At 32.5% G+C, this 24,535-nt stretch overlaps 3 protein-coding genes across 5 annotated transcripts; 1 reads left to right on the top strand and 2 right to left on the bottom strand.

Moving 5' to 3' along the window:
* Positions 1-3,036: 3,036 nt before the first annotated feature.
* On the bottom strand, positions 3,037-4,877 carry LOC102608852 (F-box protein SKIP23-like). Its single transcript, XM_015525127.3, has 2 exons — positions 3,580-4,877; positions 3,037-3,473 (listed from the first exon to the last, which is right to left on the bottom strand). The coding sequence occupies exons 1-2, from the start codon at positions 4,771-4,773 to the stop codon at positions 3,435-3,437; spliced, it is 1,233 nt and encodes a 410-aa protein (XP_015380613.1). The 5' UTR covers positions 4,774-4,877; the 3' UTR covers positions 3,037-3,434.
* Positions 4,878-9,270: 4,393 nt separating this feature from the next.
* Positions 9,271-11,696, bottom strand: LOC102621906 (GDSL esterase/lipase At4g16230-like). Its single transcript, XM_025101223.1, has 5 exons — positions 11,447-11,696; positions 11,191-11,333; positions 10,608-10,802; positions 9,609-9,855; positions 9,271-9,488 (listed from the first exon to the last, which is right to left on the bottom strand). Exons 1-5 carry the CDS (start codon positions 11,694-11,696, stop codon positions 9,271-9,273), a joined length of 1,053 nt encoding a protein of 350 aa, XP_024956991.1.
* Positions 11,697-15,075: 3,379 nt separating this feature from the next.
* On the top strand, positions 15,076-21,722 carry LOC102622197 (protein S-acyltransferase 10). Of its 3 annotated transcripts, XR_369452.4 has the most exons (13): positions 15,076-15,430; positions 15,824-15,938; positions 16,843-16,917; positions 17,044-17,115; positions 17,263-17,400; positions 17,983-18,016; positions 18,466-18,575; positions 19,189-19,275; positions 19,516-19,599; positions 20,286-20,351; positions 20,562-20,790; positions 20,958-21,028; positions 21,223-21,722. XR_369452.4 is itself a non-coding variant. In XM_006466984.3 (11 exons), exons 1-11 carry the CDS (start codon positions 15,340-15,342, stop codon positions 20,737-20,739), a joined length of 1,050 nt encoding a protein of 349 aa, XP_006467047.1. In that variant the 5' UTR covers positions 15,077-15,339; the 3' UTR covers positions 20,740-20,890. The 3 variants fall into 3 exon arrangements, 1 of the variants encoding a protein (XP_006467047.1); XR_369451.4 differs by having other exon boundaries at positions 20,958-21,722; XM_006466984.3 differs by lacking the exons at positions 20,958-21,028; positions 21,223-21,722 and having other exon boundaries at positions 15,077-15,430; positions 20,562-20,890.
* The last annotated feature ends 2,813 nt before the right edge of the window (positions 21,723-24,535 follow it).

Below are 24,535 nucleotides of genomic sequence, written 5' to 3'. Positions count from 1 at the left end.
TAATAAAAAATTAAATATACTGTAAATAATTTATTGCGTAGTCATAATATAATAATAAAAAAATATATAAAACAATGTAAATATTTAATTAATTTTTATCAAATATTTAAAAATATTATATAAAATCAATTAATAATGGTATTATTAATTTGCATGATTACGTTTAATATTAAATTAGTGATTATTAAATATAGTACAAACAAATAATGCAATAAATTATTAAATGGTTGATTTTATTGATAAATTATTAAATATACAAGTAATGAAAACTTAATCTCAAAAGTTAGTAGACATAAAAGTACTAAATTATTATAATAAGTTAATATTGTAAAAATAAGTTAAAAGGAACAAAAGATAATGGCAAGAGTGTCAATAATTTAATGGTAGGGAGGGTTTGTGGTATTTTTAAAAATATTGGGACTAAATGGACACTAACTTCAAAATATAGGGACTAAACGAGTTTTTACCCAATCTCATACGATCATGTATTCATGGGTGGAAAGTTTCATCTTCAACGGGAATTTGCAACGAATGACTTTACCGCTGATTAAAGTCTAATTAAGCAATGTAAATGGTGATTGGTGAAGAAGACATGGAATATAATACGCATTGTGAGTTAGACATGAAATTGTCTCGTTTTTTAGCCTTTGCGAGTGATTATAATTATACTTGTAGGGACCCTTTTTGTAGCCTTTGTGAGCGATTATAATAATACTTGTCTCGTTTTGTAGCCTCTTTGAGCGATTATAAAAATACTTGTAGGGACTTTTTTAATCTTTTTGTCTGCTTAATGTCTTCATTTATGCATATGAAAATAATCTAGTGATGTTCAATCAGCTATCCATTCATTACATGGCCCCACACTTAAAGTTCTCTCTTGTATTTGAGTCTCTCAAAGAAAAGGAAAGTTGAATTGTAAATGACATGCTAGTTGCGGTATATTATTGTAAAAATCCTCTTCAAAAAGGAAAAAAAATTGTAAAATCATAAAAGGATATATTGCTAATAAACTTTAAGCATGGACTTTTCTAAGTGAAATTTAACAGTATGAAAATAATGTTTGATAAAAAAAAAAAAACATACGCATCCTCAATATACTCCTCATAAAACCAAGTATGAAATAAAAATGTGCTTTAACCCCGAAAGTAAGTTGTGACATTTGTGAAGTTATAAAATTTATTTACACGTAGCATGGTACCTATATTAGTCTGATGGATTCATTGAATAACATTTTCTTATTCGCTTAATTTTGAAAGAGAAATAACATATAATTAATTGGGACTTAAAATGTATAATCAAGCGGTATATGTAGTTAATTTATGAGAAATACATTGTACATAAATTACAGTATATTAGCAAAGCACAGAGCCAAAGAGGCACGCTAGTTATTATTAATATTTTTTTAAAGTTTTTTTTTATTACATGAGACTATTGCTCAAACTACAACTCATATTACATGAGACTATAACTGATATTTACAAATCAGACTATTACTGGGACCAATTTACATCAATGCTAATGGAGCGCTGCCCAGATTTTAACCCTCACAAATATTCGAGGGATGTCTACTCCTCACACTTGGGTAAGGGAGAAGACTGCCTTCACTCAAATTTAATTGAGCAAGGAAATACCCCCACAATGCATTTGTGGGGGTTCGAACTGCTGCCCTCCAACTTGGAGGGCAGCAGCCCTGACCATGGCTATATTTTTTTTTAAGTTAGGGTGTGGGTAAAGCTCCAATTGTGCTGCTATTTGGCTAAATGATAGTAGTAAAAAAATCTATAATTGATTATTTACATCCTTACCTCTTCCAAGATTTGAACTTAATTGATTAGCAAAAGAAAACTACTTAAAAATCATTAGAACGAGCCTTAAGGCAGATGAGCTAGTTTGTTGATATTAAAATCTACAATATTATTTTATAGGGAGTTATTCTAGTACATAATCTAGTATACAGTACTTGTTCTAGTATGCAATACACTGTCATTTACATGCGTATAGAATCAAGGAAAATTATTCCTTAATAGAATAAGAGATTGACATGTCAACTGTTATAGAGGTGGATATCTCACTGTGCTTCGGGGTAGAGATCTTTGCATTTACTTAGAATAGATTTCTGAATTATACTTGGTAGATCTTTTAATTGTAATGTAAGTATATAATTTTAGACTCCTAATAGACCTTAGATAGTAAATATCTATAGATTGTAACCCACTAAAAAAAATACTATTAATCACCTTTGAACAATTGAAACAACAAAAAAAAGAGAGAGCCATTATCTACTCTAGCAAACGTGATGGTTAATGGGAGATTCTTTGCAAGGTCATGGCAAATCCATGAAAACACAAAAGTAAACATACACTTGGAAACATTTATCCAGACTTCAGTTGGTTAAAAATCTGATAAATTTTCATAAAAATGACTGTCAAGCCCCGTCAATTTCCCTACCAAATAAGGGAATTAATTTTCCTTGTAACCTCTTTTCTTTCACCTATATATTTGCTTCCCTAGTCTCTTTTCCTTTCTAAGTTATTTGACTTTACTTTGTTTTTGTAATTTATACAAAACAATATCAGAAGTGAAGAAATGGCAGGAAATGTTAAAATTTGAAAGCTTGGGAAAATGCGGCTTATATAATTAAGGGCACAACTGGTTTGGCAAATTACACTATTCTACCTGCCTTATTGCTATGCAAATTCTGTCAATTTATATATATCACACATTAGACTATCATCCGATTAATTAAAATTTCGGGTGAAATCACTTCAATGAGATTTAATTCTGTTTGTCAAAGTTATAGAATTTCATCATTCAACTATATTGATGAGAGATATGCAATTTGGCTTGAAATATTTTGCGACATCATTTCAAAAGAGTAGAATTATTGATCTGTTATACATGACATGAAAAATAGCATACATAAAATTGAAGATTTCATTGAGATTATATCAGTTGGAGACTATTATTAAAACAAGAGTAATGATACATTTACAAAATATGTATATGAAGTTTGTAATCTAAATGTTATGCCACATAGTATCCTAACTATACAAAATAATCTTTATAAAATATGATTCATTTCAGACTATTTACATTTGGATTTAAAAAACACTACGAATTACAACAGAAAATAGACATTTACAACACCTTATTTCACATGATTATAACTGATAACTTATTCTACACGATAAGCCATCTGCTATTATTATATATTAATCACAGAGTCTACCAGAGTCGAAAAGTGCATAAATTTTTGTTGCATATTTATTTTATGTTGCCAATACTGCCAACCTCAGAAGTGAACAGATCACCTCGAAACGAGTACCAGCTAGCACCGCAGCTATTTCACCAAAGGCTAATTTGAATCTGCAAATACAAAAGCAATTAAAAGTAAATCTTTTACTCGACCGAAGATACATGTGCACATTGTTGCCTTATGAACTCGTACACTCTTCATCTTCAATTCTTGATCCCTAAAACAACAAAATTTCAAATTATCACAAGTATGAATATTAAAAAACCTAAGTTTTAAAGCCAAATAATTGAGACATAACAATAAGTAAATTAAATAACACTTACATTAGTATTCAACCAAGATGGAGGTGGCCAAAAATTTTTGGAATAAATTGGAAAATTTGAGAGCGGTGCGACGGTACCATCTTTCAAGTCATAGACTCCAGTGCACCATCCGGGGTACTTGTTATCATAATCTTTAATGAACAAAGTATCGATTAAGTAGACACAATTTTCTCTAAAGGCAGGAAATTCTTTAGTTGAAATGGAATAGGAACAAGCATTGTCCACAAAAAAACTAGTGTCCTTCAATCCATTAACAACATGTACCCACTGATTAATTTCTTCATCAAGCTTAAAGACATCAACACGTACCGGGTACAGATAACGTTCAGATTCCTCCTCGTCCTCGAAGTTAATCTCGACGTTGTCGTGACAATATATCTGCTTAAAAACTAAAAACAAATCCTGAAATGACTTTACCAAATGCTTGATCCCAGTGCCATTGAACTTGGGATTCGGAGCCACAATTTCGTTGACCTCGAAAGACTTTGGCTCTACGGCTATAGTGAGGCCTGTCTGGTTCAAAGCGTAGAATTTGCCTTTGTGAAAAGCAATGTCTTCAACGTAAACTCTACCATCACCAATGGGTATCTGAGTCCAATTCGGGTCGTTCTTGCGCCAAATGCCGAGTTTCTTCATTGAATATATAGCCATGATTGTGAAACTATCATCTTCGAAACAAGGTGAAACGACCACTTTCTGAACAAAATAAGCATTACGGCCTTTACAGTCATCATGATCACTAGCTAATCCAAGACCATAGGACTGGGCTATTTCGGTAACGCGATAATCCAGAAGGTTTAAAGAGTTGGGTAAGCTATTGTTAGGCAAGTTTCGGAAAAGAGCTCCAGTGAGCGGATCCTTGACTCGAACTCTTCCCGAATTCAACTCCTCAACATTAACCAACCACATGCACGTGCAGCCTGCAACTGCAGGTGTGTTATAAATTGGTCGAATGATGTAAAGAGTTGACTGTGTGAGTGAAAGAAGGCTCGAATCACAAACCGCGCTACTGACAGGAGATGGGATGTTGAGAGTTGAGTTTGGAGACACGGGCCTTTGAGGAAAAGGGACTAAGTAACGAAGCCTGTTACAAGTGGCTCTTAGGACAAGGATTTCGTTTCTTGTGAGGCGTTTTGTGATCGATACTCGTAAATCTTTTGGTAGTTTTATCCAATAGTGAGTGGTTTTGTCCATGGCAGGGAAACAAGTTACTAACTCTCGGCCTTAGAGCGTAAAAGGAGAGGAAGAAGAATGGTTCAGATGAGTTTTAATTGAGAGTGAAATTAATTGGACTTATTTGAGATTTATAAAGCAATTGCTCGCGTATTTTCTTTTTCTCTCTCTTTTAACTATTGAGATTTATTATCAAAAGTAACGTTACACTTACAAAGTCAAATTAAGTTAATTTGTATGTACAAGTGGCAATAAGATGAATACATAAGGAATCACTTAACATACATGACAATTTGTTATGTATTCCAACTATTTTATATAGCTGATATGGGTGCTGAACAAAGATGTTTAACTAAGGTTGCTTTAGAAAAATTTGGATGAAATGTTTGTGCCCTTGTTCGAGGCGGGTTAAAGGCTATTCTCATTTAAAGAGAGGTGCCAGCGAGAATTTAAGTCCAGATCTTCTGAGAGCAAACTGTGGATATACCCATTCCGCCAACTACTCTCGGGCAAACTAGAAGGGCACTTTTTGTTTAAATAAAAAAAAAAAATTGATTAGATTAAGAATATGGAAAGTGGGCGTAGGAAAGCACTTTGTTAGGATGATGGAGTGAATCTTTTCAAGTCTAAAAGCTAATGATGGTAATGAAGTCATACTAGGTTGTAGATTTCATTGAGTATGGTGAAGAAGAAAGTTTAAAAGTGTGTGGGTGAGAAGCTGCCGATAGTCCATTGGACATTTGATAGCATTCACTGTGTGAAATTCCAATTTCAAAGGGAAAATTTAAAAACAATTGATTTGAAAGAAGACTAATGGCAATTACATGGTGAAGAAAGAGGTGGAATACATGATAGTGGGCATAGGACATGAAACTGTCTCATACGGAAGCAGCCTTGGTGAGAAAGTGATGATAATAATTGAAGTAGGGGCCTTTCGCTCTTGTCCGCTAATGTCTTCATTTTGTGCATGTGAATTTGATTCTAGTGATGTTCTATCATGCTTTGTCCACCCATCTTGTCCCTTCATGCTCAAATTTTCTCTCTCGTATTTGAGTTTCTTAACTGAGAATAAGGTCTGGGTGATCATGGCGTGTTTATGACGCAGGATTGCACAAGATTCAATTAGGTTAATTTTTTTAAATTCTTGATGATGATTCTATTCTGCGGTTACATATTGTTTGGGCCATATATACAGTAGCTTTTAAAGTTTAATCTGGCTAATTGATCAAAATCTTAAGCGAAACGCTTTTAACCCACTAATTAGTTTCTCGGGTTGTATATTAATTGATTGGCTAACTAATGTGCATCCTAATGAGCTAGCTGCAACTGCAAGGCTTGTCGGAATTGAAAAGAGGTAGATAGGATTAATGTTTGCGAAAAGCACACAAATATACTTGAGAATAATATGTGCATAAAAAAATAACATAAAAAATAGCATATGATCACTAGAACACAAAAAAAAATTAAATGAGGGTTATGGGATATGCTTATGAAGCGATTTTCTCAAATTACTACAAGGGTAAAATTGGTCTAACTGGAGTTATTAACAACTATAAAAGCATGTTGTGGTGAAGTCGCATATCCTACGCTGTAGATGCGAGAGTGACCATATGAGAATGTGTTGAAAGTTGATTGAAAATTTGGTACCACTCATCGAGTCATTCAATTTCAATGGGAAAAATTGCTACATTTTTTTTTTCTTTTTCGAATATAATTGCTACACACTTGATTTCAAAGAGATGGAATTTAATAATGGGAACACATGGGACATTATTGATTCAATTGTTTCGTATATATATGAAAGCCTTTATATTCATGGATGCGCCTTTCTATCAATTGTCCGCTAATGACTTCATTTACTCTTGTGAAACCGTAGCTAGTGATGTTCCATCATGCTTTGTCCACTCATGGTCAGACCTCTCCCTTGAATTTGACTCTCTTAAAAGATAGTAAAAGCTTGGGATATGGACAGATTGTACGCCGATTACAGATTATGTTGGCTTTTAGAGATTGGAATAACATGACTTGTGGGGGACGATCAAAGAAGATAGTGTCCTCCCCCTTTTTTGAGTTTGGAATTTGTTTTACATAATCTTTCTTTTTTTCCTTTTTTTTTTGTTGAAAAATCAATTACATGACACTTCAAGAAGATTTTCATGTAATACTCTGACATTTAAATATCAATTATAATATCTATATAATGGAGGAGAAGTCTATCTTACAGATTCTGTAACATACATCCCCCACTCCATGCACTCCACGTGTCCCACCATGTGAAAACAAAGCAAGCAAATGGCACCACTGGGAGCTGGTTAACCTGGTCTGTATGTTACAGAATCTGTACCGTAGCTAGCTCCCTATATAGAATTCAGTCTAATCTTGTAAGGTGTGCCAAATACTGAAAACGTTTTTGGTACTTTGTGCATACTCTTTTTTTGTTACATACACTTCTTAAACAACCATGTAATAAGAATCTAACTTGCAATGTAGCTAGTTTCGGTCATTAAGATAAAGGGCTAGTTTGGGATTGCAGAAGTTGATGAAATAAATTGTTTGTGCTGTGCAGATAAAATAAGTTACTAATTAAAAAAGTAATTTGGTGTTTGATAAATTATGTTATTACAGTTGCTGTGAATTTGAAAAGTAGAGTGTATGTGTTTGGTAAATTTTATTACGAAAGTGTTGTTTTATTATATAATGACCAAAATAGACATAAGTTTTAATTACTTTTTATTTTTAGAATGTGTTTAATAAAATTGTTTAGACATATCTTTTTTCTTAAATATGTAAAATTACATTAAAAAAAACTCAATTAAAAAAATCTAAAAAACTTTATAATCTGTTACATAAAATATGATAAAGATAAATGTATGATTTATATATTAGGGTGTATGGATAAATAAGATATAATTATCTTTTTATTAAAATCTAGGGTTATAATAAGAATTTTAAAAAAATATGATAGCTTATTAAATAAGCTGTTTATGAAAAGCAACCCCTTACTTGCTTTTAAAAACTGCTGATAAAATGGAGAAAATTATGAAATAAACTGCTTTTACAAAATTTACTAAACACTATTTTTATCGAAAATTATGAAATAAACAACTTATTAAATTTCAACCGCAATCCCAAACGGGCCCAAAAGATGTTAATAAGAATCAATTGGATTATGAATTTCATACTTTGCAAAATTACTAATAAACCATTACGAATTGAAGTCCAAGTGCTGAGATTTTTATTATTATTCTTTAAAATATTATTCATAATGACCGTTTCTAAAAAAAAATTGTTTCCATTTCCAGCATGCGGTAAATTTTTGAAGTCAATAATTTTAGTGGACAATAATAAATCAAAATTTTAGGAGAATTCAGTCTTGAAGATTTCGTCATTATATTTTTCTGCTATGCAATCTTGAAGACTTCGTCATTAAATTTTTTGGCTATTCAATCTTTTCAAGTAATGGATTAAATTTTTGCATATGTGAATAGGGAATTAAGTTACCATTAAACTAAAAAAATTAAAAATATATATATATATATAGTTTTGTGGCACATATAGATGCTCAGCATAAGTGTCAATTTTGTGTGCTTTTTTAACAAACATGCATGCCTTTGATATGTTTTAACTGACTCGGATGCCTACTCTCATAAGCAGCAGCAATAATTAATGATGAAGTCAAAAAAACATACATGCCTATTCACATATGAAAGGGTGGGTGCAAATTATTTTTTTTTAAAAAAAAACTTTTTAGTTTAATAGTGACCTAATTCTCTATCCACCCAAGTGAGCGGGTTTAAAAACTAAATCTCTTATTTTCAACACAAAAATTTTTACTATTCCAAATAGCTAGATTTACAAACCTGATTGCCAAAATAAAATATATTCTTACTTTTGATTTATATCCAAATTAGCAATGGAAGATAGAGACTTTTCCGACCAACTGCATGAAATTCTACCAAAAGCTCACAGAGAGTGGTTGTGTTTTGGCAGATTGGCGGATTACTCAAGTGGCAATATTCAGCGAATTCAATTACAGTATCTCTCTGATAATTAGTCAATTAATTGTATGCCTATGCAATCCTGAAGATTTCGACCTTAAAAGTTAAATAAGTGAAAAAAAAAAAAAGGCGATCGATGAAAACAAAAAATCCTAAGAGAACAGACGAACAATGTAGATTCCAAGTTTCATGAAGCAAGATACTTTGGATCAGAATTATAGCAACATTTTTGGCATCACTCTTGTCTGAAGATCTTGAGAACAACGAGAAATTCCACTGAATAACAGGCCAAACAAATAGAAACATGCTGAATTGAACGAAATACGGAATCATTAAATAAATAATTAAAAGTTAACAATTTTTTTTATTTTTTATTTTTAAGTAAGATCCCCTCTCTATGCATGGTATAAGCTACAATTCATACCTAAGAAGCCAGCAGGCACATTATTATTCTGTGCTATGACATAGTTGATTTCAGAAACGAGAAATTACAACGCAGCAGCGCCTGAATAATAAAATCTCAAACAATATTAATGGCGGCCAGCGTACTAAAGTTTACAGGTTTCACAAATCGATGAGATCCTCCAAAGAATGTTAGAGCTGCCAATACTGCAGTCTTCTGAGTTGGATGAAATCGGTCCCAGAATAAATATTCATCACGATTTTGACAAAGGCTGGCCGTTTGATTACACATAGTTGTTGCGTCTCCACAGCAAGCTTTCCTGATTTCTTTGAAACCTAAAGAAAGAGATTTAAATTTAAAATTCAAAAAAAAAATTCAATTTTAATTTAAGCACAATTAAATCCAGGGAAGGCGAATTAATTGGATGAAGCTAATATTTAAGGCTTAATTGTTACCAAAGGCTAAAGGGTTTCCCATGATATCAAGGGTCAATCCAAATGAATTTCCAATAGAGTAATTCATTGCAGAGAGTTGAGAGCTCAATTGTTGTAAGAGGGTCTCAGTTGCATTGTAGAATTGTCGAGCAAACTCGTTTGCTCCCTGAAGGCACTCACTACCATTATAAGAACGTTCTACCGGGCAGCAACCAATTGGAGGAATAGTTATAATGGCGAATTTTCTGGCTCCCAGATTGTATAGACTCTGCATAAATATAAATTTCAGGGTATCTTTAGATCTTTCATTCTATAGCTATTGTGGAATATATAATGGAATCGCTATATACGTACATATGCATTATTAATATATATGACTTGATAACTTTCTCCACTTTAATAAAATGTAAGATCCTGAACAGATTGGTGCTATATAATAATAATAATAATAATAATAATAATTTTAAGGTATGGATGCCTAATCGCAGATTTTGGGTGGATTCACTAATTGAACAAAAACACTATTATAGTGTGATAGAAAATTCACATGAAATCCACACTTTCACATCCACATTATAGAATAACAACACACACATAGACACATATACATTTTATTTGATATTTTTCATATAGTACATCATAAACTACAATAAAATTGATTACCATGTTCTAAGGGTTTTATTCACTTGAACATGATTTAATAAAACACTATGTTATTTATATTTATTGAGATATTTGTTATTCATTTAACATTTAAAATTTAAAATTTGTAAGGGCACAAATATAAAAGTATTAGGTTTTCAAACTTTCTGAGTTGAAAAAACAAATGACTAAATACTTATTATTAGATATTCAAATTAAGAACCAAACATGTCTTTTGGATTCAGACATTTAAATGTATTCAAAATCCAAACTAATTGGATAAAAAAAATCCAAACTAATTTAAGTCTATTTAAATTTAAAAATAAAAATAAATGCCACCTAAGCCAATAAGCCAATATGAAAAAGAAAAGAAGATACCCTTAAATGGTCGGCGTAGGTGGACTGGAGGTTGTCTAGGAAGTCTGGAGATAGAGGAGCGCGGGAGCGCTGTTGTTCGAGGATATCATTGCTTCCTGAACTAACGATGAACAACGATTTTGAAAGCAATGTAGCAGCTGCTGCTGGTCCACATAGCTCTGTGATATTGCCCAGCACAGTCGCAAATAGGTTGATCTGCTCCCCCAATGACATGAAATTGTTCTGTACTTTATGAACAGCAATATGATATTATTTGTACAACTTGAAGTTAGTTTATGATTAATATATTATTCTTTAATTTACCAGGGGTTATAACTTATTTGAACAATATTAAAGAATCAATAATGAAGCAGCTTGTTGCTTTCAGACACACCCATTCTGGATTCTCTCACACTGAGTTATGTCTGCCACTTCTTTTATACCCCATACATCTGTTTTCATTTTGTTTAAAATTTTAAATTCTAGAGCCTTACTTATATAAGTTGACATTTGTGTCACTTGCACTACATTGGACGGTTGAATAATTAATCCCGGTCATTTTCAACTGAAAGTAAGGCAAGAGTGGAAAGCTTAATTAGCTTACATATACAAGTCCCGTTGTGTTAAGAATTCCTGAGCCTCCAGAAGCAAAATTGACACCCTCAAGTATATTCCTTTTAAAAGTGGGGGAATCGTTCAAAAGAGCGAAAAATGAAGGTGGACTCTTCTTATAACCCAACAGCTTCACTGATTCAGATCAACAAAACACACTAATTATCTAAAATATCAATGTACGTATATAAAGGAAAAACAGAAAAATCATTCAATCCATAGGTTTATACATAGATATACATACATACCTATTCGATCAGCTGTGTTATAGCCATTACTAAACCTTCCTGTGGGCTCAGAAAAAGGATAATCAATTCCATTATAATAGAAATCTGCTTTAATTTCTTGGCTCACTGGTAAGAAGTTGTTAGTGCCAACATCCATTGTTGAGTCACCAAATATGAATACTGCTGGCACTGCCGTCTCACCAATATGAGCAGCCACAATGGCTATTGACATCAAAACAAGAAGGAAACACCATGTATACTTCTTGGCCATGTGCTCAAAATATTTTCCAAGTTATGTTGTACACTGTATATCTTTGTGTTACTCACTTGCCCTTATAGATATTTATACATGAAAAGTCACAGTAATAAACAAAAGGGTAGCGATATGATTAATTTTGTCACTGACTCATAATTACAGCATGTTATGTGGCGGTAATTAAACAAGGACTTTGATTTTATTGAAAGTCCCTACTTTTTTAAAAAAATTAAATATACAGTATGTTTTATGCATCATAATCCATGCACCGACAAATGGATACATGCTACTTCACGTTGCTGAAATTAGTAAACAGATATAAGTCCATAACGCTTAACATCACCAATATCGTCAAAGTTGTATTCTCATTATCGTCCTCGCAGCTATTTTCTTCTTCTTCTTCTTCTTCTTTTTAATATTCTGCATAATTTAATTTAATTTAACTTAATATTGGTTGACGAAGTTTTTTTTTTTTTTTTCCCTAAACATTATATAATCTTTGGATGCTTAGTTAAGGCCACAATCAATAGAGAAGACAAAATTCATATAGATTAATATTATTTGCGCGATTATTTCTTTACCTTAGGAAGAAACTCGTTGGTGCAAATATTCTAGAGGCGACACATGCCGTGTTTCAGGTATCTTCGATCCGTTCTTGAATCTCAAAATTATACGTATCGCAACAAAAATACATCATAGGTTGAAACGTTTGTTCGCCTGCTCAAGAAACGTCGCTGTCTCTCCGTGTTTAATTAAGACTACAAAAAACAAGAATTAACCTAGAACAATGAATCGTTGGATGCCATCAGTAACTTAACTTGTGTCTGTTTGTAATATCACCCGCAATTCTTACTTGCAAAGTAATTTGTAGTTTATTTTTTGTTTTACGTGGCAACTTAGATTTCTCCTATGCTACCACAAAGATGTCTTTGAGAATCTGGGGAAAATTCCATAAAGCACTCATTCTCCTTTACAACATTTCTTTGCATTTGAGGTAGCTAGAGCTCGCTTGTATATATTCCTAAGTGAAATTCCAAGCATAAACACTTTATACGCACTCTGAGTGGTGTACAATTCTTTTCTGTTGGAAGTGCAGATGGTAAATTTCTTCCAAAATTGACATTAAGAATTAGTTGGTGGCCTTAGAATCAATAATTCATTAAAGTTAACTGCTGAAAAGTTAAAATCTCAATGAACTATGTAACTTTTTTTTTTTTTTTAATACTTGGAATGAAATGAAAGAATAGGCTGCTGGCCCAAGATTCAATCCCTGCAAGTGAATTGCTGAAAAGTTTAAATTCAAAAAATAAAAATAAAAATAAAATAAGTAGGCGGTGTCAACTGTGCTGCCGACAATTACTGCGCCATTCATTGTTTGTCGGATGGCTTTACTTGGTCTGATTTTTTCAATTTTTATCTTTTTTTGGGCCGATCAGCGCTAAATTACGAACTGACAACCACTCCTGTTACAAAGACTCATGAGGAGTTGCGTTTGAGCTGTTACCTTACGTGTGTGATGTGCGAGATCACTCGAGGCTTTTAGACTTCTTTAAATTTTAGTGGATCGGTAGACACTTGTTAATTATGGGTACCTAATCCACCAATAATTTTAAATTATTTTTCAAACCAATTACTACTTATATTACGCGTATCAAACTTTTAATATATTTGTATATATGGACAAATTTTAGCTAAATTTATAGACTTTTTTTTAATAAAAAAAACAAGAATAATATTTGAGGTTACAATAATTAAGTCTTAAATATATTATATAACATTCATCTATTTAATAGTAGAATATTAATTATAAAATTCATTACCTAATAAATAAATAGTACATAATAGTTGAAACACAATTAAGGTTTCAACTGTTGGACATTAACATTATTGTTAATAAATAAATAAACGATCGTAAATTAAGAGCAAACCAATTTGGAAAAAAAAAATCATTTTCTCAATTCAGTATAAAGACCGGGTCATTGGGCTAAGAGAAGAACCAAACAGTTCATGGGCCAATAACGAGTTCAAAAGAGTAATAACGTTTAGATACCTTCTCTTTTTCCTAAAATTACCAATATCGATATAGTTTAAGATTTTATACAAGAGCACCTAATGTTATGTTTATTAACAGGGCATTGAGAATTTAGTGACAGGTGGTATTATGTACCGTTTGGTTGGTTAGAAAGTGACTCAACTACTGTTGTCTTCATAATCTAAGTTTTGCTCCTCCATGTGCCTTCATAATAGATGGACCAATAGTTACAATTTAATTAAAAATGTGATTTTTAAGTGTACCCATATATCCTCTAAGAAAGACAATATGTGGCAGTTAACTTGGCTAATTTAGGATTGTTTTGTTTATTAGATACTTGATGGGATTGTCTACTAATGAATAGTTATAAAAGTTATTTGAAAATATTTGAGACTATCTCAAATATCACTTATATATTAATCTCCTGTTGGAGATACTTTTGTAACTCTTCCTTTTTTAGTTTAATATATTTTCAAATTTATATTTAAAAAAAATGAAAGAATATATTTTGATTTCCTCATGTCACGCACCATGTAATTAATCAAGTACTAACTGTGCATTTATATCCCTATAAAAGGAAAAAAAAAAGTGTCCATTTACATCTCACTATGTGACTATGTATCAACTAAATGTTTAAAATTGTACAATGTATTTTAAGTTTATTAAATTTAAGACTTCGAATCAAATATATAAAGTTTGTAAATTTACCTTATTTCTTAATGTGATTCTTTAAGCATACAATTATTTTTACCTATTTGGCATTATTTATTTAATGGTTATAAGTGCTTATTTTAATCTCATAAACTATTTTCAAGTTTTTTTGTTGCTATTTATTTTAATTTTTAGTAGAGTTTTTAAAAAGTAGATTAGTTATTTTCTTTTTACTAGTAGAAGCTTAAAATTACAGATTTTGGGAGTAGATGTTGAAAAGTTTTTTTTTTAAATTATTAAAATATTTAAAATATTATTTACTTATTTGATACTTTTATTCCATTATGTTCTTAATATAACTTTAAAAAAACTTATTTATTAACGATTTTTAATAAAAGCTCTCATTGTCAATCAAATAACTAAAATTTTTTTCTTAAAAACTCTACTTATAAAAACTTTACTAATAAAAATTTTATTTAAATAAGATCTATTTGAAGGGCTAAGTAATTATTGTGGCGATTTGAATGAAGAGTATAGAAGATAAACAATGAATATAGGTGACTTTATCAACTTCCATGGACAGAACACAGCATGACTAGGAGGAGTGTGCTGTAAAGTTACAAATTATGTTTTAATTAGTGAATTCGTCAAGAAACAGGGACTATAATGTTATTATTCAAATACAAATATCAATTGGGTGCTACGGCCTACAGGTTCTTCTCGGAGTGCCACTCTTGAACTGGGGATTAATTTTTATCCACATTCAGAGTTTAATCCATATTTTCCGTCACTTTCTCGAGAAAAAGCGATTGAAAACAACACGCCCACTAAAGCATTTTGAAAACGCTTGTTTTTTTTTTTTCTGAATTTCTGACGCAACAAAAACGGCAGAGTCAACATCAGCAAGAAGAAAATCATTAACTGTTTCAGTTTGTTCTTTAAATGATCTGATAACAAGTCTTCAATTTGACGACGATGTTGTCGGCTGTAAGTCGCCCCATTCGCGACTCATGTGCTCCAGTTCTCGACCGATGTTTCCGCCTTGTTCCTTGTCTTGCGGATCCTGGTACGTGTTTTTTTTTTTTTTTTTATTGTAAGCTATGTTTGGTTCCCAGGAAAAGCTGAAGGAAAGTTGAAATGGTAAAAAAATTACTTTTTTAAGGTGTAAGTTACTAGGTCGTTGTGTCTTGAGATTCTAAATTAGAAAAGAAAAAAAATTGAATCTTTCTGGTGTAATTCGTTTCGATTTTTGTTTCTGTTTTGATTGAAGTGCATAGGATTATAGCTTTTTCTTTGCTTCCTGATAAATAGTGAAGGAAATTGGAATTGGTAACACTATCTAAGTTTTTAATAACTAAATTCAACTTCCAAGTGGATAAAAATTGATTTTTAACTTGTGTAGTAGTTTATTTTTATTTTTGTTTTCTTCTAATAACCGGTTTCGAATTGTTGGTTATAGCTCGGAGATCATCATTGGGTTTAAAAGCGGCATTAGTGACACTGCATTTGGTATTTGTGGGTGTTATATTTCTTTTTTATTCGGAATTGATAGAGAAAACAAAGCATGAACCATGGTATGTATTAATTTCTGAAATAGTGGTTTCTTTCTTCCTTTAGATTTATTTTGAAATTCAGTTTCTTTGCATTGCTTTGACAAGAATGCTTGTTAGTTCTTTTACTTCTGTGTACTTAAATTTGGAATTTTATTGTTAACATAGACTGGATTTGGATTTGTGCTTTTACATCTGACTGAACTGTTGGGGCTTTAAGGACTTAGTTAAGGGGATTGAGGTTTAAGATTGATAATCAAACTGAGGAAGTTTGAAACCAACCACCAACTCATATTGTGGATGGGCATTATTTCATTTACAAACTGACTGAGATGGTACTGATATATAAAAAGCTATTATTAAGTTGGGATGTATTAGACGCGGGGAAGGCCCTAAATATGCTAAAATGTGAAGCTTAAATGGTGATGAACTCTCTAATAAGTGCTCACTTCAATCTTGCAATCTAAGAGCTGTAAACAGAGAAAAAATCTTAGAGGGCTGCAGGCAGTTGTTTCAATTTAAATTCAAAGATCTATGTGTAGCAGAAAATATTGTCCTCTGACATTAAAGCATGCCACTCTATTAGATGCACTGATGAAATGTTGTTTTGTCCATCTTTGTTCATGCATATTGCATGGCGTCTACTTCTTTCAACGATGTTTGAACTTTGTTTAAAATTTTAAGCATATCATTATTGAAAGGTTGACTGATATAGTCAAATGGTTTATCGAACGTGTTTCTGGAGAGGACTAGCTAGGCCTTGTGTCTTCTGTTAGGAATTCATTTAATAAATTTCAATTGGCTTTTAGTGAGGGTGTTAATATATGTTCCGAAACGTATTCAAACCCTACTAGTCTTTCAGATTTCTTTAGCATATAATTTTACGATAACTTCAGCATTAATTAATATTTCAACTACCATTTTACAGGTATATCACATTTTATTTGCTTTTGTTTGTTGCAACTTTGGTGCAATACTTTATAACCTCCGGTTCTTCTCCTGGGTAAATGCCAATGCAATTCTTTTCTCCTTCAAACCAGATATTGATGTTTTTTCTTCGAAACATGACATCTGTAATTTGTCTCATTTTCTGCCTTAGTTTTTTTATTCTTGTTTTGTGTGCTTTCAGTTATGTACTTGATGCAATGAGACATGCAAACGAGAGAAATGCTTTATTTCAAAAGATCTCGACAACCTCAAAGTAAGCTCTGATTCAAAAAAAAAAAATTTCTATTTTCCTGTTTGAAAAATGCCAGGAACTGCTATGGGATTCAGACATTAATAGAATTGAATTCTTTTTTCTTTTTCATCTTCTTGTTAATTTTATTATTTTAATGTTTAAGCAAAGACAGCCGGCTTCAAGCAAAAATGGAAACATGGTCATTACCATGGAGGGAAGTCGGCCAGGAAGAAGTTTTTCAGGAAGTAATGCAACATCTTGGACAAAGCTAGTCCTGGACCTGTATCCTCCTGGAACATCCATTAGGTTTGTGATTGCATTATATATTGTTCTGGAATTTCATATAATCTATGCATATGCCTATCTGTTTATACTCAGTAGTCGTGCATGGTTATACTACCAGTCTCTTACATTTTAAATCCAATGCACGAGAGTCATCATATATGGTAATCCTTTTAATTTTATGGTAGTATTACCAAGAACCTTCCCTAATCTGTCATATAATTTGGCAACTGCATGGAGTAAGGTTGATTATGTCTGCAGTGATGTAAAGCACAGAGTTACTTGAGGGAGGAAGCTTTAGAGCAAGTAGGGTATTTGAACGCACATTCTTCATTTGGTGTAGTACAGTTCTTTGCTTTGCTGTAGATATTTTATTCCATGCTCAATACCGCAGTGACATAAGTTACAATTGTTTTGAGGTGGCTTCACTCCTTGACTGTGGCTTGCAACTTCAAATCCTGTAATTATCAGCTTGCAAGTTGCAGTCTGGGTTAAATTATCATTACATTGGGATAGACCATGCATGATTTGCCATTTTCTAGAAAGAAGGAAAAGAGAAGAAAATAATATGTTGTATGCTAACAGTTTCTTCTTTGATTTTTGCAGAAGTTTAACTTGCTCGTACTGTAATGTCGAACAGGTATATGTATATATCTTTTGTTTATATGTTCTTATAGGCATCCCGTGCAATAAGATCTGCATTCTTCCAGTTAATATCTCATTTGGCCATAATTTTGCTATAGGGAAAAGTAGTAGGATAGTTGTGCCTTAAAAGGAGAATTTGAATGCTTAAATGAGCTAATAAGCTGCTCAGTAGATAGGGGCCTTGAGATAATTAAGCATTTTCTGAGAAGGTTTTAGCAATTTGGATTTCACAATTCAGGCATCTGGCTTTGCTTGCTGAAAAAAGCTTATGTTTTGCATAGCTGCATAGTAGATTTATCTCATTAAATATTATCACAAAAAGGAGGCAGGTTATTTGACTGGCTGATTACCTGACATTCTTTTACCTGTTACTTTGATGAGCTCTGGATTATGCAGCTGATTTAACCTCTGATTATTATTAATTTTTCTTCTGCATAATTGCAGCCTCCACGGGCAAAGCATTGCCATGATTGTGACAGATGTGTTCTTCAGTTTGATCATCATTGTGTTTGGCTGGGAACATGTGTTGGCCTGGGTAATCATTGTCGATTTTGGTGAGTGTACATTATGAGGAGATGTCTTACACCTGAAAACTATTGTCCTTGTTCCTGCTGTAGATTTAATAAATTTAACAGGTTTGAGATTGGAGAAAAAGTTATCATTGACTTGACCCTTACTTAGATGTGATTGAGTGCATGCTTTTCAGTTGTGTGCTGCTTTGCTGAGTTAAAAATGTTATCAGCATTGTAAAACATGTTTATAATAGCTATCTGTAGTGTGTAATTCCTCACTTGATGTTAATCAAAGGCTTGGTATATTCCATTTTCATAGTGATGGCTAGAACTGAGATGGAGAATTACATGGCATACACATTTAGCTTCACATTTACTGTTATGTTAGAATATGATGAGAAGCAAGTTGGTACATCTATTGGATTGACTTGACCTTTCTATAGCATTGATATCATGCAATTATACTTTCGTGGTTATATGATTGATGAATAAGAATTGTTGTGTATTATATAACTCCGCCAATTAATTATGCGCATTTATTGTTTATATGATTTACCTGTTTTTGCTTTTTTATATATGGATAAACTTTTCTTATAAGGATTTCTTTCTTTCTTTCTGTTTTCTCTGGTTTTTCTTGTTGCATTTATTACCTTAGGTGGTACATTTGTGAAGAAACAGCACTATGCCTTTGGACTGGCGTCTTGTATGTTGCATACTTGAAGGCTAATATAGCACTGGCTTGGTATGATGTCTTTCTTGAGGTTTCCTTTGCTGTAAAATGAAGTCTCATTATTTTTATTTTGTGTCTTGCGAAGCACACCTGAACTTTGGTGCTTTGCTAAAATCACCCTCAAAAGAAGTTAGGGAATTGGCAGCGCTTTATGTTGTGAAATTTTATTTACCTATATTTTAGGGAACTTAAAGTCTCATGTTGTTTATATCATTTCTTAAATCTGAATTTGTCTTATGAAATTATTGTCAGGTGGAAGGATGTAATCATGATTGTGCTACTGATTATTTTGGCAATTTTCTTGATATTTTTGCTCCTCCTCCTCCTTTTTCATAGGTAACTTTTGTTTATAATATACTATCATCATTGTATTCTTATATTTACGCTTTTAGCAGAATCTTTTCTCGGCCTCCTATTTCAACCCCAATATTTAGAATTAGTAATTACAACACTGTTTTTGGCTGTACTTGAATGACTTTGTGCCTTTCCTCTGTGGTCCTAATCTATTAATTGAATGAATTGATGTGTTATTTTGAAGTTGCTCACTTCTGTAATGAGTGGTTTTTAATATTTTACTTGCAAAATGACGCTATTCTATTGTGGTTCACCATGTTTTATGGGTTTCATGTTGGATTAAATGTATAGAAATTTGTCATGCTAGCTGCTGGCATCTTATTCTGTTTCTTTATGGGGCTTTGGGTGGCAAAGGCAAAAAATAACTGACTACTAGAAGAGTCCGAATAAAGTAGTAAATACTTTATGGGTAGAATGCAGAGGGTACTTGAATAGGGCAGCTGCCTAGCCTTACACTTTTTTGTTTTTCGCTTTGCGTTTCTCTATTTATTCTTACCACCCCACTTCTGAAGTCCTAATATAAGGGTGAGTATGAGGCCTTTGTATTCCCATGTATTTGCTAAGAAAAGATGCTTATCTAGCCATCTATGAGACCGAGAGCATCATTGTTTAGTTTTATAAGGAAAAAGATTATGTGTATTCTAGTTCTGACGTCATTTTTGTTGCAGTTATCTTATCCTGACAAATCAGACTACCTATGAGCTCGTAAGACGTAGACGCATCCCGTATTTGAGGTCAGTTTATTTTCTTACACATCTGTGCATTTTTATATTACTTGTCATACTATCAAGTGTTCTTTATGGAAAGAAAAGGGGTGTGATGAAAGAAGTGTGAATCTTATGGTGCCGGCCAAAAATGAATTCAGCAGAGAATTTCATAGTAAGATTGATAGTAAAGGAAGCAATAAATAATTCAATATAATTTTTTTTTTTTGGTGTGTGCAGGGGGATTCCTGAACGAGTGTATCCCTTTAGTGATGGAGTTTGCAGAAACCTTTACAAATTATGTTGTGTTAAAGCTAGCGTATACAATTTGGAAAGGTTGCCCACTGCACAGGAAATTGAAGAAAAGTCTAGACCTTACACATGCTTAGATTTTTTAACCTGTCGTTGCTGCTGTTGACATCAGGGAGCATTGTATCATTGACTTTAGTGCTTTCCCCTAAATTTTACAGTGAGTTATATTTGAAACCCATGGTTGTACATTCATTTGGTCTTGCTACAATTTATGGCAACACAAAAGGTTCTGTAGAATCTGTTTGTGGATTTTTTCAGTTTCTTTTGTAGCTTTAGATGTTCTCTGAGTAAAATTCTAATTCTGATGGGTTTTTTGTGTGAAAGGTTTCACAATGCGTGCATGCAGAACAGATCTCAAAATCATTTGGGCTAGATATTATTCCATTGCTTGGAAGGTAAATAATGTCACGTTGGCTTCAATTCCAGTCTTCAATTTGAGTAATCAGTCAGCTTATTACTTGGTCTTAAAAAGCTGTCGTCGACTTCACTCTTGATTATAATATAAGCCCCAGCGGCAGTCAACAAAGAGCTTAGTACCATTCCCAATATCCCCAGACTCCAGTTAAGCCACCACATTTGTGCTATGCAGTTCTGGTTTCTTAATATTGAGCCGCATGAAGCAGGGATATCCCGTTGTTACCGGCAAAGTTAAGCCTCCTACCAAGCCAGCTATTCCTTAGCAAATGGGGAGTGCCACTGCCCCTAAGTAGTTAGTGTATCCAAACAATGCTTGGATCAAGAAGCGGCACCACCGTGGGCATGGCTTGTTGCTCTTGCTTGTATACTTGGACTCCAGATCATCAAATGTCGGCATGGCGTAGATTGGGAAGGAGGTTAATGCGTTAATAACGACAAACAAGCTTGTAAGAGCCAACACAAACCGCAAGACCCCATGCGAATGGAAATGGTAGAAAGCAGTTAGCACCCTTTTGCTCTTTGTCATCTGTCAAATTCGGTAACCCCAGTCATTTGATTTCACTGAAGTTCGGATAATTCATTAACATTTTTAACCAAGGGGGTTCTAATTTACCTCACGGCCGTAAACCCAATAGCTACCCGTAGCAATGGGAAATAAACTCATTGCAATAAGTGCGTTTGCAACCATCACTCTTTTCCACATTGGCAGGTGCGATGGATGCTTTTCTGTGGGAGGCATGGTAGCCTGCAACATTTGAAATTGATTAACCGTCGTCCTTCAAAATTATTATGAGACCAAACTAAACCAGTTATATATATAAGCTTATAGTAGGTAGCTAGGAAGGGAGTTTGAATTAATTATGTTGATTTTTCATAGGTCAAGGTAAACCCTAAATTCTTCAAACGTGAATCTCGTAACATACGAAAGTGATGATTTACCCGAATGTCAAGAGTGTGAGGTTGTGGACCGTAAAAGCAAAAGCAATAATCCCAAGAGCATTAAGCACTTGAAAAATTTCTTAAGGCCGAATTTATCACCTAATTATAATTTGTGACTCTCCATATACAAGTCTATATTTTAAAATTAACAATATCCGTATGTAGAGTTGTTCTCATACTTTTAGCAATCGAGAGTTAGGGTGTGTTTGGCATTGAGGTTGTGGAAAAAAAGTTATAAATATGAAATAAAAGTTAATAATATGTAATAAATATAAATTTTAAATAATAATTTTGATAAAATTATTAAAGATATGATAGATTTTTCATTGTACAAGTTAAAAATTATATTAATATACAGTATAACATCTATAAATTAATACTCGATAAATTAATAATCTCTATAATATAATAATTTTTTGCAGTCCCGACTTGGGCCCTGAAGCTAAATTAATAATTTCGATAAATTAATAAAATAATAATTTTTCTGAGAACTCCTATATAACTTTGTGGTCCCATTTATATCATAAATTAATAATTATAGAAATTACAAATATAACTGACTATGTCAATTTATTAAAATATGAGTTTATTGTAACGTATTTTTTCTTGAAGTTTAAATCTAGTTGAATCTCATCTCTATTTTTTCTTATTGCATCTAAAAGTTATGGGGTTGAATTCTCGTACTGCAATAAAAAATTATGAAGTGTTGTTGATGACTTGAGTGCTTCAGTGTGCGAAATAAGCTCTAAATGTACTGTGTCATCCTCAACTTCATCTTCAGCATGATCTTCAGTGATGTTAGCAACAATTTCTTCTAGTTCAATTTATACAATTTAATAACTAACATTTAGTTTAGTTCATTGAATACATTTAGTAAAATTCATGAATTTATTCAATCAAGTATATATTATTTATTTGATGAATGAATTTATTTAAATTCTATTGATTATATTTGTAAAATGCAATGAATTTTCAGTCAATTAAATGTTACTTCTTTGTAATGTGAACACACTCTATAAGTTAATAAATTATTAATTTATCGATTAATTAATATTTCTCTAAATTAATAAACTTATATGGTCCCGACATTATTAATTTTATAGAGGTTATATTGTAACTTTCAAATTACAATAATTAGTGTCCACTAAATACTTTAGTGCTATATCTTTTAAACTACAACTATCCAACTTTAATCCCAAACGCACCCTTAAATATATCGTTGTAAGTTAACTGTTGAATTGCTAACAATCGTGTACAAGTTTGCATTTTGTGACGTACAAATATGAAAGGAAAAACTTTCTTGCAGAAGCAGTTTAAATGCATTTGGGAGCGGGTAAATTTACATCAAATGTCTTCAAGTTTAGGATTTTGTCAAAAATATGCCGGCGGACGTTTTGATGAATATTGTTTGACGTTTCTAAGAAATTTGAAAATTTTAGTTAAGGAGAGGAATTTAAGAAATTTATCTCTAAATACCAAAGGCAGCAGTGAAGAGTTGGAAGGTATCTGTTGTAATGCATTCCAGTTTCAGATGATTCATGAAGTTGCACAAGTAACCAGAGAGTATAAAATTACCATACGAATGCTAAAATCAAGCTGATTATTTCCCATGTCCCACAACCAGGATCAAAAAGCAAATTAAAGAAATTAATCATATTGCAATATCAATGTCATCTTGACTCTTTAAATATTTAAGGGCTAAGCTTAGCTCACCAGCCAAGACTAGTGAAGGCAACATGAATAACAAGTACTCGAATCCCAATCCCAGAGCACAAAGTATGAAAAGCAGCATAGTAGTGGTCGCCATCTCTGGACGCGGTGATTTTAGGGACAATTTTCTCTCAATCAGGACTAGTCAACCGCAAACAAAATGAATGAAATCTATTCCCTTTCAATGTTTTTCATAATTATTTGCTTTGCTTTTACTTTTTTGGTCTGAGAACGAGTGCTTTCCGTAAGAAGACAAGCACCAATAGGTAACAATTGGATATATGGGAGTATATGCAACGCTTACTGCTTTCCCCACTTGGCACGTGCAATGGATGCTCCTAACACATTAGGTATATTAGCCTCGCATTATTGACATTGCCTAATTTGCAAGTATATATCTATATTCTATATGTGAAAGTCCAAAATCACTTCAAATGTGATTTATGTTACAATGCATGTATAGACGTACAAAGTATTTTACGGACTTTTTTCTTTTTCTCTTTTTTGGCAAAAAAGATTCCCAAAAGACAAAACTAGATATACGAGATGAGAGCTTCTTTCATGTCCTGGATGCAGCCACCGCTAACCGTCAAGAACATTAAACTGCTTAAGTTTCCAGGAGTTGGGTGCAAGTGCAACTAATGTACGCTAAAGCCATTATGATCAAGTCATGTGTCTACTAGTGCACATCTTATGGAGAAATTTGAGAGAAATTAAGGCATAGATGGCAAAAGTTTTTCATTAATATTATCCATTCCATGCTCAACAAACTAATGAATCAAATTATACATTTTAGCATCAGAGAACTCAAAACAAATAAAAATAACACAGAAAAG

This window comes from Citrus sinensis, chromosome 7 (assembly GCF_022201045.2).
Source record: "Citrus sinensis cultivar Valencia sweet orange chromosome 7, DVS_A1.0, whole genome shotgun sequence".
In the NCBI taxonomy this organism is placed as follows: Eukaryota; Viridiplantae; Streptophyta; class Magnoliopsida; order Sapindales; family Rutaceae; genus Citrus; species Citrus sinensis.
This window is presented reverse-complemented; position numbering and strand designations above follow the sequence as displayed.